This window comes from Stigmatopora argus, chromosome 7 (genome assembly GCF_051989625.1).
Source record: "Stigmatopora argus isolate UIUO_Sarg chromosome 7, RoL_Sarg_1.0, whole genome shotgun sequence".
In the NCBI taxonomy this organism is placed as follows: domain Eukaryota; kingdom Metazoa; phylum Chordata; class Actinopteri; order Syngnathiformes; family Syngnathidae; genus Stigmatopora; species Stigmatopora argus.
In genome coordinates this window covers 14,449,398-14,464,577 of record NC_135393.1, presented here as the reverse complement: position 1 = coordinate 14,464,577, position 15,180 = coordinate 14,449,398, and the positions used below count along the sequence as shown (strand labels likewise).

General features: G+C 41.4%; 3 protein-coding genes across 3 annotated transcripts; 1 reads left to right on the top strand and 2 right to left on the bottom strand.

Moving 5' to 3' along the window:
- Positions 1-145: 145 nt before the first annotated feature.
- khsrp (KH-type splicing regulatory protein) lies at positions 146-6,399 on the bottom strand. The gene is made up of 18 exons (XM_077605726.1): positions 6,056-6,399; positions 5,086-5,188; positions 4,949-5,002; positions 4,826-4,862; positions 4,672-4,730; positions 4,517-4,588; positions 4,353-4,410; positions 3,967-4,114; positions 3,519-3,617; positions 3,294-3,431; positions 2,949-3,051; positions 2,672-2,796; positions 2,225-2,515; positions 2,015-2,127; positions 1,826-1,914; positions 1,561-1,761; positions 944-1,131; positions 146-860 (listed from the first exon to the last, which is right to left on the bottom strand). Exons 1-18 carry the CDS (start codon positions 6,143-6,145, stop codon positions 852-854), a joined length of 1,977 nt encoding a protein of 658 aa, XP_077461852.1. The 5' UTR covers positions 6,146-6,399; the 3' UTR covers positions 146-851.
- A 216-nt stretch (positions 6,400-6,615) lies between these two features.
- On the bottom strand, positions 6,616-13,857 carry LOC144077117 (mitochondrial adenyl nucleotide antiporter SLC25A24-like). The gene is made up of 12 exons (XM_077604606.1): positions 12,395-13,857; positions 11,652-11,896; positions 11,138-11,261; positions 10,960-11,047; positions 10,734-10,845; positions 10,375-10,533; positions 9,525-9,677; positions 9,071-9,184; positions 8,836-9,003; positions 8,115-8,262; positions 7,245-7,656; positions 6,616-7,080 (listed from the first exon to the last, which is right to left on the bottom strand). Exons 2-11 carry the CDS (start codon positions 11,844-11,846, stop codon positions 7,445-7,447), a joined length of 1,473 nt encoding a protein of 490 aa, XP_077460732.1. The 5' UTR covers positions 11,847-11,896; positions 12,395-13,857; the 3' UTR covers positions 6,616-7,080; positions 7,245-7,444.
- LOC144077118 (transcription factor IIIA-like) lies at positions 13,046-14,961 on the top strand. Its single transcript, XM_077604607.1, has 2 exons — positions 13,046-13,875; positions 14,126-14,961. The coding sequence occupies exons 1-2, from the start codon at positions 13,402-13,404 to the stop codon at positions 14,684-14,686; spliced, it is 1,035 nt and encodes a 344-aa protein (XP_077460733.1). The 5' UTR covers positions 13,046-13,401; the 3' UTR covers positions 14,687-14,961.
- The last annotated feature ends 219 nt before the right edge of the window (positions 14,962-15,180 follow it).

Genomic DNA, 15,180 nt, shown 5'->3' with positions numbered 1-15,180 from the left:
ACCCTTTCAGGTAGTCCTGTACGTACAGTCACAATAGTGGACAGTAAAGTATTCCAAAGTTTTTTTCTTTGGAGTCCCTGGAAATCAAAGTCAGGGATTTATCTAAAATATATGATATATTAACACACTCGACTAAACCTGGAGCTGTTGTAGATCTGTTGTTTTATTTTTAAGTATTTAAAAACAAGCTGTAAAAAAAATAACAAAATGCAATGAAAGAAACTATTGCAAAGAGGGAAAAAAACTACCACTAATTAAGTTGTACACATAAACAGAGGGAAGACATCCACACAGAACCCGCCAACAAATAAGCGCAAGTCATTTTACAGCAAACATTCCCCCGTTGAGTGGCATACAGGCACACGTACTCTTTCAAAAAAAAAAAAAAAGACTAAAAATTGAAAAGAATCACAGGGTAAATTACAAATGAAATTCCAAGACAAACGTCTTTCAAATGAGGATGAAAAATACCAAGAACAGGACATCTTATTCAATCAAAACAGAAATAAAACACTATTGCGAAATTTATTAACCTGTTGTGATTATTCTGCATTAAAGATACTCTTAATTTATGGTACATTGTTTGGAAAAGAAACTTATGACACGGTGAGGGTGAAGGGACTAAACAAATTCCAATTAAGGTAGATTATTAGTGCGTTGTTTCAATGCATGAACAAAACTTATTTCCCTTCTATTTTTGTTGGAGGAAAAACAAAACATGTCAGTAAACTATCAAGTTTAAAACTAGAGTTTGAAATAATAGGTGGCATAATCATGGTTTTGAAACCTAAACGGGAAATCTATATCAGCAGAAGTTCAAAGAGCCAACAAAACCACCAGTCCAAAAACAATTACTGCGCCTGCAATGAGAAATAAAAGTTGATGTGATTGAATTGCATTTTATATATATCTTAGATCTTATGTCTGAGGGGGCAGAATATACCTGCTGTCCTTGCTGTGGGGGAGCTGCCTGGCCAGGGGACGGTCCTCCCTGCCCATAGTAGGCAGCTTGCTGTCGATAATACTCAGCCCACGCTGCACTATAATCCGGCTGGCCTCCAGGTGCTGGTGCTCCCGCAGCTGGTGCTGGTGTCGCTGCCGGAGTTGCAGCTGGTCCTGCTGCGGGCTGGACTAAAAAAATCACAAAAATAAAAGATAAATAAAAAAAGCTCATTGTTGATAAAACTTGCTAATGTTTTCATGCTTTGAGCATTTTATGCGCACACACGCCAGACACTTCCGCCCTTTTCACTATATAAATATAGTGCGTCAGCAAGCAATGTACCCAGACAGTGAAGGTGTTAGCGCCCTACAGTGACATCTACAGAATCTTGAATTTAGTGCATACAAAAAGGCACACCGACTGATTGGGCACCCTGTTCACTTTGGGGAAAATGTTAGACTCAAGTGCACCCTATGTGAGGAAATATGTGCCGCATTGTATTTGTGGGGTTTATTATCACTGAAGGGGAATTGCAATCATTACTAAGGGGAGTGAGCGAGGTTGACAAGAATGCAAATAGATAGTGGATGTAGCCGAGGTTGTTGACTCCTACATACCCATGCCCATCTTCTTGTAATACTCCTCCCATGCCTTGGTGTAGTCTGGCTGACCTCCAGGGGCCTGTGCTCCCTGGTTCTGGTCCCCAGCTGCTCCAGGATCTGCTGGGTTCTGTGCCGGCACGCTGCCCCCTGGCTGCTGATTATAGTACTGTGCATAGTAGGCTGCCCATGCAGCATTCGGGTCTGCTGCTGCCTTATCTGATGGGAAGAAGACTTGGATAAATAAATTATGCTTGACAAATAAAAGGGTAGTAACACTCACTTGGGTCTTGGGGCCCTGGGTTCTGCCATTGCTGGTAATTGTTTCCCCAGCCCTGAGCACAGTACTGGGGGCCACCTGGAGCACCACCACTAAAGACAGAGATAATTTGAATGGTTGTGGCCCGGTACTAAGGTAGACAAATTCAAGACTATTTGGTAAAACAATTCCCACATCCAAAAAGTTACATACTGTGGTGCACCGGCAGGAGGTCCAGCATTGTAAGGGTTGGAATTATAGGGGTTCATGTGATCACCGGGGCCTCCTCCCTGACCTGGACCACCACCCACTGGACATATCGGGGCCTGGATCAAATACACACCTTTCCGTTAATCAGTGTCTTTTTTTTTTTCGAAGTGAGCCCGTGTAGTGATTGGGATCACAACAAACTGTTGAAAGTACCTCAATTTTTTCTTCTATAAGTTGCTTTGCATAGTCTATCTGCTGGGGGGAACCTCTGATGATGAACATTTTAAAATTTGGGTCCCCATCTGGTAGAGGCTGACGTGACATCTCGACAAATGCACCGGTCTGTTGATTAATGGATTTGACGTTTTCCCCTCCTCTGCCAATCACAAGTCCACATTTATTAGCAGGGACAGAGAAGGCCATTTCTCCTCCTGGAGGCCCCCAGTTTCCCTGGCCTCTCCCCCGTCCCCGTCCTCCAGGTGGCATCCCTGGACCAGGGGGGCCCTGTTGAGCAAAAATCTTTGAGTCAAATTGAGAATAAGCATCTTACGTGTTCAGCAAATTTAATGTTAACAATATGTGAGTTTAGCTTCACATTTATCTCAACTAGGGGGTGACAGCTGCCTTAAAAATGCTACTTTCAGTATGCTTTGGGCTTACCCCTTGACCCCCGTCATCTCTGGTCCGGATACTCTGCAGCAGCTCCGTGATGATGGAGGCGGCATGTTGACATTGGTCTGGAGGACCCGTAATGTGAGCGATTTTTTCAGGAGTGGTGCCATCATCTGAAACGTCAGTGTTGACCATTTAAAAAAGTGCTTGCTGTATATTAAAAGAGCCAGAGGTGAATGAGCGAGAAAAAGTCACTTTAGAGAAACAAGAACAACTGAAAAAACCTTAAAAATAAAATAAAACATCCATGTCCAAGAACATTAACCTGGTTTAAACTGTATCTTCACTCCAGCATCACTCTGGATCTTCTTAATCATCTCCCCACTTTTTCCAATGATGACCCCCACTGCATGTCGAGGAACGGGTACCTGCAAGAATCCCACAAATGCCTCTGGATTGACTCCATTTGTTTTATTGAAGGACATTTCAAGACCTCCCTGGTGATAACATCTGATATTTAATCATATACTTGGGCAAAATGATTGACTATTTTACGTGGTCAAATAAAATGTCCGTCAAGTATATACTACGATGAATGCATGTATTGCATCTAACAAACTAAAACTAAGTGTTGCAAGAGAATTCCAAGTCAAACAAATCTCACACTTACATCAACACCGCCACCGCCACTGCCACTGCCACCACCACCGCCACCACCACCCCCCATTCTTGAGCCATATTCATTCCTCTCCCCAAAAGAACCGTGCTCCCGTTCTCGTAGAATCTCATTAACCATCTCCATAGCTTGCTGGAAAAACAAGACAGCCAAATAAGTCACTCAAAAACACAAGAAACTGAAAGTGCGTCTCGGTGATCTGGTGAGATTTTTAAATACCTGCACTTTAAATGGGTCTCCAATGATGCGGAGTGGTTTATCTATATTTGGAGGCTGGGATGCATCTTGAATGAGGATCATTTTAACTCCGGCGCGTTCCTTCAAAAAAAAATGTAGATGGATGATAGTATAGATACACTTTGGTGAAAACTGTCAAAAACAAGTCCACTGAAAATGACAAAACATTTGCCATAAAACTCGATGCACAAATGGAACATTAAAAAAAAGAGCATTTTAAAGCTACACTGAAAATGACAAAACATTTGCCATAAAACTCGATGCACAAATGGAACATTAAAAAAAAGAGCATTTTAAAGCTAGCTTTGTGGGTAAAAAAAGGACCAAATTTTCACAATTTGGAACCTTTGTGATAGATATACATTATACTCGACTTTGGATTGGACAGTTGTTGAAATCAGATTAGTGATTTCTAACCCATTTTACAAACCTGTAGCTGCTTAATGGTCTCTCCTCCTTTGCCTATAATAAGGCCAGCCTTGCCCGCAGGGATGATCATCTCCTGCATGGAGCCTGACTGCCCGTTGGGCGAATCGTGTCCTCTTGATATGATTTCATCTATGAGTGCCTTTGCTCTCCTGGAAAAATGAAGGGAAATTTATGTAACAAGGAAGAGATTTTGGCCGGGTTTCATGCACGGAGACATTTGAGCACACAATTTGAATATGAAAACAATCATAGAGAACAATTGGAAGGTTTAATTATGTTTTTTTCCCCTTCTTTCACCAGATCTGAACACTAATCATTTTAAACAACCAGAACGAAAACTGCTTCTAGATGTAACATTTTCGACGTGAAGTACAAAGCCGAACTTACTGTATGGCATCGGGTGGACCTGTCAAAGTAACACTTCTTTCCGAAAGACCAGCACTGTCTGAAATAATATGGAAACGCATGGAAAAAAAAAAACAACCAAACCAAAAAAACCTCAAGAATAGCAAATTCTAAGACAGCGTCAATTTCATAACTTCAATGCTCACCATGTGCAATCTGGACCTTGCAGCCGGACTCCCGTTGTATTTTGTTTATGTGTTCGCCTCCTCTGCCGATTACTGAAGGAAAGGAAGCAATTACATACTGGCTTGAACAGCACAGGTGCAATGACTTATGTGGAAGTTAAAATGGATGCACTTACTGAGACCAACCATGCTATCAGGAACTCTGCAATCCTCTGTCATTGTCATTGTGCCGGGCCTGACGATTGAACGCAATTAACACAGAAAATTATTCACAGAAGTCAGTCAGGGTGGCAGAATTAACATAAAAATAACAAAGAAATAAACGCATACCTCTGTTGAGCAATGGCAGCCAATTGCGCTCCAATAGCTGCAAAAAAAGGGAGAAATATTTGAATGGCTAGAAAGTGTGCGGATCCATCAATTGCGATGAATCAATGTGCAAATTCAACGTACACAATGCTGAATCTCTTTCAATCTGTGAGGCTACCTTCTTGGCATCGGGTTCATCTAAATAAAAGAAACAGTAAGCCTCTTGCAATTTTGAGCAGGTTCAGAAACTAAAAAAAAAAAAGTTTGAATTGATGGTCAACCTGCTTCTTCGAGGGATCGTTTTTGTGCGGCGAACGGATAGCCTTCATCTCCTCCGTTGTTGCTCGCCAAGTGACTGCTCTCCCCGCTGATTTTTGCTGCAATCTAGGTAGATGGAATGATTGAGTTGACTTTTCGGGAGGTTTTATACTTACTTCAATGACAATATTAGTGTTAAGATGAGAGCAAAAATGTATGCAACTTTCTGTCATTGGGTCCTTAAGCAATCTAAACAGTTTGTAAAGGAAAGCCATTGAATTGATATTATATAATATATATAAAAGTACAATGATTCATCATTGGAAAATAGATGAACAATAATGATTAGCATTCAAGTATTTTTTAAATGGCCATAACATGTAGGCCTTAAGTGTCCCCTAAAATGTTTTTTTTTTAGTTCCCCTTAATAGTCACTTGCTTTATAAAGGGATAAAGTAGAAAAACAAGTTAAAAGAAAGGACTAAAGTGCCTACATTTGAATAGCTGTCCATTGTCGTTGCCACTGTCCCTCAAAGGGTTAATACATTTATTTCTAAGGCATCAGATCTCCACACACACGATCATTTTGGGGAAAATAGAAATAAGTCTAGGTTTCATTATCGTAGAAATAAATTGAAAAAGTGTCAATTCTATTTAGTAAACATTACCGTCTGGGGCTAGTTTTAATTCAGCCGCCGACTAGCAGAGTCAATATTTTTTATATCTCAGGAGCAATTTGATCAAGGTGAATTATATATATATATATTAAAAAAGACTAAATTGGCAACTTTAATATTGTGGAAGGCTTAAGACGATGGCCTAAATAGCAAATTTCAACGAGGCTCGGCTTGGCTCACTACCGGCCGGTTGCTAGCATAATGCTACAAGCTGGCTAGTCAACTGAAGCTAACGAAAAGGATCAGCAAGCTAGCTGCTAAATGGCACGCCGAATTGTATTCGTGACTTTGAACGCGTCTGTCGCTTTCGCTTTACCTGTCTAGCTCTTTCCATGGCGTCCGCAAAAGCATCTTTTTTCGTCCCGGCGCCGACGCCGTTGGTCGGCAAGGACCCGAATTCGGACATGGTGATAGCAAGGAGTAATGACACACGGGGGGGAGGCCGGGTCCAGGTGTCTTTTGGCCGGCTCGGGCTGCGCAGAAGCGGGAAGGCCAAAGCTGGTGTTGGGCGAAATAAGACTACCAATGTGCGAGAGATCACTTGTCACGCCGGCAAAATTCTCTGCTTAAAATAACCAATCAATGTACGCTACCCTCGGCCCTCCCCGGTTCGGCCTTTTTCAGACCTTTTCCTCTGCTTTTGGGCGCTTAAAGAGCGCACGTGAACGCCGCTAAACTGCGTCATCTCCCGGCCTGGAGTGGAACCAACAAATATTGACCTCCATAGCCCTAGTTTTCTTTCCTTTTTTTAATCTTGTAATCAGGGCTGATTATTGAATTGCAGACTTATATTTATATATATATATATATATATATATATATATATATATATATATATATATATTACAAGTTAGTCAATAACTGGCATCCATGCTCTTTAAAAGTAGGAATTTTATCAGGACAATTTTAATTCATTTTCTTTCAGTGATCCAGTGTTGACCAGTGCTTTAAGAGTATTCCAAAACTATGTATAGTTTTTAACAACTAACCCAAAATGATCTACATGTATACACACACACACACACACACACACACACAATAACCCACAGCATATACATACAATAACTTTAAATATTACACTGTAAAGTATATAATATTACCATATCATATATATGTGTATTGAACAAAGATACAATACAAGGGTTTGCTTGTATACACAAAAGTATACTGTATTTTGACACATTGAACCCTTATGACACAAAACAATTCAAAATATTATTGGTCATTATCTTGCTAACAAGTCATACTAAACAGTTTTATAAAAACATCAATTCAACATGCCATCTTTTGCCCACGGTCGGCAGGGATAGACTCCAGTCATCTATCTTCTCTACACGACACCTGTGAGGAAGAAAAATTGAGTAAAAATCCTCTTACATTTGAGTGAAAAACACAGTACCACTTCACAATGCACCTCAACTGCCTCTCTGGTACCCGCATGCGAGTCATACAGTATTTGTAAATACGAATGCAGATGCTTGAACATGCAGTTGAATGACACTCACGCATAAAATTGCTCACAGGATCTTCTATGCCATCATGTGAGGTCATCCAAAGGCAGGGTAGTGTTATCTCTTTTACTATTCTTCCATCAAGATTTGCAATCACCGCAGTGTGAATTCATCCACCGTCACAAGTCCACATCTTCATTCAGGCAAACTGATTTGCTCGCAAGTGAAAGCCACAGCAAAGCATCCACTTGTTTTTAAAGCTTCCCTTTCCCCGCTCGCCTACCCTCCACATCCACGCCCAGGGCTATCCTCGTGTACTCGTACGCCACGTAGGACACGCTGACAGCAGGGACGACTTTGAGCAAATTGGGGGAAATTCCTCGATACAGCCCCGTCGCACCCTCTTTGGAAACGATGCCGCGAATCAAGGCGGACATGGATTGCTTATGGGATCCTTTCATCAAGGCTAAAGGAGAAAGAAAAAACTTGATCAACAACCACTTCAAATTGGATCTTTACTCGATTGGAAAAGCCTGAAGGCGAGGGATAACTTTTTTTATTCAATGATAAATCTCCACTCACGTTATTATGAAGTTGTGCATACCGTACTTTATTTTCGTAGTTGTTGTGATTTTTTTTAATTATACAATAACAGGTGCCTATTTTATCTGTTGCTGCCTAGTTTACTATTACTTTATCGTATAATGTTTGTTCTTGGTTTCTGATTAGATAAGAAAAAAACTGCCCCCCAAAATTGCAACTTATATGAGTGTGTCTTACATATTTTTTGGGCATTCCTTAGCTAGCGCGACTTATACTCAGGTGCTACCTATAGTCTGAAAAATATGGTCATCGTAACTAGAATTTAGTCCCGGAGGCTGCGTGAATTAAAATGTCTACAATCTTTTATTGTTTTTTTCTAACCTTGAGCTTGCATCCTCGTGCGGATCAACGCGAGTGGGTAACTTGCCAGCTGCCCACATGTGCTGGCGATTGCACCACAGCCGACCAGGACCGTGACCCCTGGGTCGGCCACGCCTCTGTTCCTATTTAGCCACACAAACTTCAGCGTCTGAAGAACAGACACCAAGTTAGAAGAAATAAACCACATGTACTGTCCAAGTATATACATCACACCTGTCAACCTCGGCCAATGGCTCCTTTTATTAATGATTGCAATTCCCCTTATTAAGCGATTTAAAAAAACGCTCAAATGCAACGCGGCACATATTTACTCACATGGGGCGCACTTAAAAGTCTCAAATTTTCTCGAAAATTCAAGATTCTGTAGATGTTGCTGTATGACGCTGACAGGTTGACTGTCTGGGTACATTGCTTGCTGACGCGCTATATTAATATAGTGAAAGGGGCGGACGACTGAAAGGGGAATTTGCGTGCGCATATCATGCTTAACGAATGACAATATTAGCAGTCATCGATGAAGTTTTCGTCAGCTACCAGCGACCGAGACGATCCGGATTAGAGCCGAAATCGGAATAATGAGATTGTTCTTTTTTTATAAAAAAAAACGTTCTTTAAAAAAATCCCATAGAAAAGTTGTTATATGGCGTACACAATTTAAAATGATCAAAAAAACGTACTAAGTTAACAGGTATGATACATGCTAGCCTCATGGCCACCTCACCTCATAGACTGCCAAATCAATGCCTGCATAAGGCACAATACTCAACAAATTGGGCACATAACCCTTGTAGAAAGCTGAAACTCCTTCTCTCTGTAGAATATGCTTGGCGTAGTCGGATATCCCTGAGAATTGCCCTGTTTTTCTCAACGCGAGGCGCGTCTTCAGCACCTGTCCATGAAAAAGATGCGATGGAACCTACGTACTACCGTACTACTGTGTTATGAGTTGAAATCACCTCCAGTGGGTAGATGGCGGTCTGAGAAGTGGCGCCGGCCAACGAGCCAGCAAGAAATCGCTCGTGAACCTTCAGATTTTTGTTTTCCTTTCTGCCATACATTATATGCTTGATCTGGAAAAAGGGCAGACAATTTTTATATGCCGTTCCATTGCAACAGTGAATACCCGGACATTTACAAGGAAGTGGATTCTTGGAATTTTGGGGGGTAAGATTCCAAAACACAGAGAAGTTATTGATCCTTCTTTTGATGAATTTCATTACATGCTTTTGCCATCATTTGCGTTCATTATTTAACTATTAAAACAAATATAACATACACTCACTATGATAAATGTATGATTTTTTTGTGGACTGGTAATTTTCTTTGCCAAATGCCTTTACTTTTATGCTAAAATGATTGAAAGGCGGTGAAACCAATGACAGAAAAGAAGTATAGTATGTTTATGTTCACCTTTTCATAGGCTGTGAATTTGATTGCAGTCTCTGGGGCAATTTTGAGAACATTGATTCCATTTCCCCTCCAAAAGGACTGCACACCTCCTTCTTTTATCATGTACTGAAAGCCACTCAGCACGTTACCACTAAAAAGAGAGGAACCATGAACCTGCCAAAGGATATAATGAAGATATCGCCATCAATTCATTGGCAATAAACCGCAAATAGAGTAAGACATTCTCTTTTATATTAATTTTTTTAATATGATTTTGAACCTAAAAAAACAAATGAATGCAAATGTTCTGTATTTCATCTGATATTGTTTGTTTGACATTTCTTTTACATTAAAAAAAATGTTTTAATAAAAAAAGGAAAAAATAATATGTCAATAATATGGCAACTAAAGATGAACATCAACCACCAGTGGCGGCCCGGGGGCCAAATCTGGCCCGCCGCATCATTTTGTGTGGCCCTGGAAAGTAAATCATGAGTGCCGACTTTCTGTTTTAGGATCAAATTAAAATGAAGAGTATAGATGTATATTAAATTTCCTCATTTTCCACCTTTTAAATCAATAATTGTAATTTTTTTGATCATTTTTTTTCCGTTTTTAGTTCAAAAATCATTTTGTAAAATCTAAAAATATAAGCTAAAATAAACATTGTTTTAGATCTATACAAAAATGAATATTCAGGGATTTTAATACAGTTCTTTTAATCCATTTATAAAAATAAATCTAAATATTATATCTAAAATGGTCCGGCCCACGTGAAATCGAGTTGACGTTAACGCGGCCCGAGTCTGACACCCCTGGGGTAGAGGGTTAAATACTCATTTGATTCTGACCGTAAAGTCGAGTGACTGACCTGCCGGAAGATTTTGAGCCGATCTAACGGGGCGGTCCCGGTCCGTGAAACACATCCAGCCAATGCTCCCGCGATCAGCTGCCGCCATACATAGCCAGACTTTTTCTCCTCTTCGGAAAATTCATCTGGAACTGTTAGTTGCTCACCTAAATCCAACATCTAATGAAGGCACAGGTTATAGTTGTTTTTTTTCCCCCTCAAAACATTATAAAGGACATTTTTACTGTCAATATTTAAAGAGTTTGTCTGTTTCTTGCTTTGTTTTAGTCTGCTGTCTATAGCCATATAGCCAAGTCAGAATTGAATATGAATATCTGCCCTATAGTATACTATGTAGTTCCATATATACATAGCCTTGCCATTGAACGTTTCCAGTAGCGCGCCACTTCCTCCATGTTTGTGAGAGGGTTGAACAGAAAATAGTCCCGCCACTCATCCCAGTCAATGGTCATGTTTCCGTCTTTGTCTATACTGGAGGACACACATAGACATGAACAATTGAACTTAAAATCATCAGTATATTAACGTTTAAGCTTTAAGTAGCCTTGTTAATGATGGTGAAATAATACAACAAAGTTCACAGACCTTTTTAAAATCCTATTCGCAGCCCTGAGACTGATGTTTAAGCCAACAGCACGTAGAGCCTGCTGAATATCTGATGCATCTATCTCACCTGCAAGTAGCCATCCACATACATGAAGTAAAATATATCCAGTAAATGTATTGCTATTGATTCATGATTAAAACGTAGGCTGCAACAAACCGTCATTGTTTTTGTCCAGGCTGCGAAACATGACTTTGAGCTGCTTTTCATGGGTACGCAGATATTGAGTAAACTCTTCAAAGTCAAGCACTCCGTCCTCATTGGCGTCCCCTGCCTTAACAATCTTGCAACACAGAAGATTTGGTTTAAAACAAGGTTGTCAAACTCAGAAAATGAATTGAAGTTATCCTAAAGGTTAGAGTTGCCCTTAAATCATGTCACCTTTTCTGAAATGATTATTTTGTGGATAAGAACAGTAAAGCCCTGGCATCCCTCATGATTTGTCACCCTGATAGTTTGCCATTCTCATCTTACAAAGTCCTACGCCCCACCACCAAAATAGACATCGTGTTCCGCACAAAAACACACGCTAGCTGTGTAACCCTTATCCTTTTATCCAAATAAATGAATATGGAGATGACTGATATATTGCTCTTGTGCACACAATAAAGTTGGGGTGTTGAGCATTTTCACTCAGGTGAGTATATACCGATTAAAAGGTGAAGACTCTTACCCTCTCCAGTGAGGCTTTGGACAGCCCTCGCCCTGCCAGCCCTTTACGTAGTTCTTTTATGTCAATGTATCCATCTTTGTTGAGATCCATCTGATCAAAGAGATCACCCCAGTATTTCACCCTCTCTTCATCTGGACCAGAAGTTGTTGTGTCCTGGCAGTGGGCCCAACGGAGCCAAGTCCTTGCAGGGGCCATATCGGGGTCTCGTCAGCAGGGGAAAATGCGTGAGAACGACTTAATCAGACCTGGGACAAAAGCGGCATGTATTAACTGGTTGGCTGCTATTGACAGCGGTTGACGGACGAGACTGTGCGTGATTGGACAAGGAAGCCAGCTAAGGCTTTTCGTTGAAATTTCTTTTTTTTTTAAGAGCACGAGCTTTTTTAGGAATGCATTTTTTAAAGGGTAAACAGAAAAGGCATGTTGGGTCCATTTTTTTCCAAGTCTAAAGTAAGATTAGAATTAAATCAATGCCAAGTTAATCTAAAATTGGCAACTTGGGAACATTCCTTACCACCTCATAAATCTGTTATCCAAAATTGAAAATGATAGATATCGATCAGACCACATGCCCATCTTGCTGTGCATTCTAGAGTTCATCACTGATCGGTGTCCAATCCATTTGGAGTGGGAGGGTGGCAGCAAATGGATCTTATGTCAAGCCTCCCATTTGAAATCGTCTAGTTCTGTCAATGGTAGCCAATGAATTAAGTTTGATAAAAGTATATCCAGGTCTCACTCACTCGCTTAAATCTCTAGAAGACATGGTGGTCCACTCCAAGTTGGTATATTTGTTGCCCAAAACGACGCCTCTCGGGAACCAGGAAGCGAGACGAGCACCAGCTACGCCCTTCGATCTTCATGTCCTTGCTCGTGTCCCTCAGAACGCTGTAGTGTAAATACACTGCAGTCGGCTTTCGTCACTATATGTCGAGGAGTGGTTTTTAATTCTTTATGGTACAGTTCACTAGGTTTTTCCTGTTTTGGGACACTCAGAGGGGGGTGTGGCTACTAAAGACGTCAGAGGAAAATGCACCATAAATTATTGTATACTCGACTTTAAAACAAAGTGTGATTTTACAGTTTTCCCCCTTTGGAAATATTTCATCAGTGATCAATTTTATATTCCGTTAAATTTTAATATTTTTGCCAACTCAATATTGTAAACATAGACTTTTCCAGGCTAACCATATATAAATTCAAATTACATTGTTCCATATATGTAAGGAGAAAAGTTCTCCTGCTCTCCCTGGTGGTTTATTTGCAATACATTTCTTTTTTTGTGACGACAACTGTGACGTTTAATATTTGAAAACGGGATTGTGAGAAAGTATAGCTTCCGGTAAAGACATTAATTAAAAGACTAGATATCTTTAAATTGCAGTCACTGGTGGAAAACTATTCTGTTGGCTTTAATGTAACGTATGTAAGAGAGATGGATTAAACTAAACTCAAGTTAACAGTTAAAATGAAATTAAAATTACTGCATTTCTTACGTTTATAACAATCCAAGATGTTTTAAAAATAGCAATCTCTAGTTATTTCAAACACGCACTTTGACAATAATCTCATGAGGCTCGAGCTCTGTTCTAAAATGGCCGACAGGTTAGCACGTTAGCCACCGTTGATTTACGGCGCGCGGAAGACCTCTCCATATTACGAGCGTGACAGCCAGTGCCGACGCGATGACAGTTCCGGCAGAAATAAGCCTTTAAATCGTGACTTTTCGAGAATTTGTAGCCGGTTAACAATGGAGGAAGCCGGGCCACGGCACAAGCGCTACATCTGCTCGTTCGCAGATTGCCCGGCGGCTTACAACAGGCAATGGAAGCTGGACGCCCACATGTGCTCGCACACGGGGGTCAAGCCTCACGCGTGTCCGCAAGACGGCTGCAACAAGTCCTTCTGCACCACGTATCATCTGGCCCGTCACCAGCTCACCCACAGCGGCCTGTGCAACTTCCCGTGCGAGGTGACGGGCTGCGGGAAAGTCTTCGGCACCAACGCCAACCGCAAGCGCCATTTCATCCAGGTCCACGCCGAAGGAGAGACGACGGGGTGCTATGCGTGCACGGTGGACGTTTGCGATGCCGTCTTCAAGAAGCACCAACAGCTCCGGAGGCACATGAGCGAGAGCCACAAGCATGTTCCTGCTTACGCGTGTACCTACGACGGCTGCGACAAGCGCTTCAACTTCCCGAGCCGCCTCAAGCGACATCTTAAGGTGAGACCCCCAAAATGGTTTGTCTTATTGACATGAACTCCCCAACTCACTTCCACGTAGTTCCTCTGTTTCTGTCTTAATCGATCTCCTTAAATCCCTTCAAAACAGTTCATTTAACACCCAGGATAACAGATTTGAGTGCCAAATTCATTTTCTGCATATAAAATTACATTAGTGCAGTCATCATGTTTTGACATGGTTGCCATTTCTTAGGACCTGTAAGTATATGTTTTTGCCACCCCTACACAAGGTGCACCAAGGTTACCCCTGCAACCACACGGACTGCACCTTCTCGGGCTCCACTTGGACCGAATACGTCAAGCACCGCAAGGAACATCATCAACGGCAACTGCTGTGCCCGGAGTGTGGCAAGTTTTTCAAAGACTCCTGGTTCCTGAAGCAACACCAGCTCGTGCACGCCGACACCCGGAAGGTGTATCTGTGTCCGCGCGAGGCGTGCGACCGGTCCTTCGTCTCTATCTCCAACCTCCAAATGCACCTGCGCTCGTTCCACGAGAAGCTGCGGCCCTTCGCCTGCAACCACCCCGGTTGCGAACGGACCTTCACCATGAAGATTTGCCTACAACGGCACAGCGTCGTTCACGACCCGCAACGGAAGAAGATGCAACGGAAGGAGCCGCGTCCCAAGAGGTCGCGCCCCAAGAGGTCGCTGGCATCTCGGTTGAGCGGATGCAGTGAGAAGCTGGCAAAATGTGAGGCGCCTAAGGCCCAGAACTTGTCCGGTCAGGTGGAGCTGGTTCATCTCCTGCAGGACACAATTCTGCTGGGTGGAAGTACACAGGAACTTTAGGCGCTAATATTATTATTAAACAGAGCTGCCAACCTCTGTCGACTCCCTTTCAGAAGTACGTACTGTATTTATTCGAATATAATGCGCAAAATTTTGTACCAAAAGACTAAAGCGAAATTCGGGTGCGCGTTATACACGGATCTCGGTGAAACGCTGCCCTCCATCCGTTCAATTGGCCAGTGCTCACACTTAGAAACAAATAATTCAAGAAGAATGGAATCAATTGGTTGGTGAATTTTGTAAAAAAAATAATAAAGATGATGAATTACTTTAAAGATTTAAAATTCTAAATTCTTATTTATTATTTTCTGTCCCAGTACAGTAAAAAAATCTCTATAGAGAAATCATTATTTCATTTTTCAAGTATTGTTACGTAGGAGTGAAATGAGAATAAATATATATATATTTTCGCAATAAAAATAATGGAATTGACTGGTCATTGAGATTTGTCAAATTTTTATGCTAGACTTGATGCTAAATTTTGTGCAAATTTA

Coding starts and splice junctions, on each gene's coding strand:
- LOC144077118 (XM_077604607.1), top strand. CDS start 13,402: ATGGAGGAAGCCGGGCCACGGCACAAGCGCTACATCTGCTCGTTCGCA. Junction 13,876..14,125: donor GCCTCAAGCGACATCTTAAG/GTGAGACCCCCA, acceptor CCCCTACACAAG/GTGCACCAAGGTTACCCCTG.
- khsrp (XM_077605726.1), bottom strand. CDS start 6,145: ATGTCCGAATTCGGGTCCTTGCCGACCAACGGCGTCGGCGCCGGGACG. Junction 4,863..4,948: donor TGAAAGAGATTCAGCATTGT/GTACGTTGAATT, acceptor CTTTTTTTGCAG/CTATTGGAGCGCAATTGGCT. Junction 4,589..4,671: donor TGATAGCATGGTTGGTCTCA/GTAAGTGCATCC, acceptor CCTTTCCTTCAG/TAATCGGCAGAGGAGGCGAA.
- LOC144077117 (XM_077604606.1), bottom strand. CDS start 11,846: ATGGCCCCTGCAAGGACTTGGCTCCGTTGGGCCCACTGCCAGGACACA. Junction 11,262..11,651: donor CCAAAGCCTCACTGGAGAGG/GTAAGAGTCTTC, acceptor CTGTGTTGCAAG/ATTGTTAAGGCAGGGGACGC. Junction 9,185..9,524: donor AATTCACAGCCTATGAAAAG/GTGAACATAAAC, acceptor CCCTTTTTCCAG/ATCAAGCATATAATGTATGG.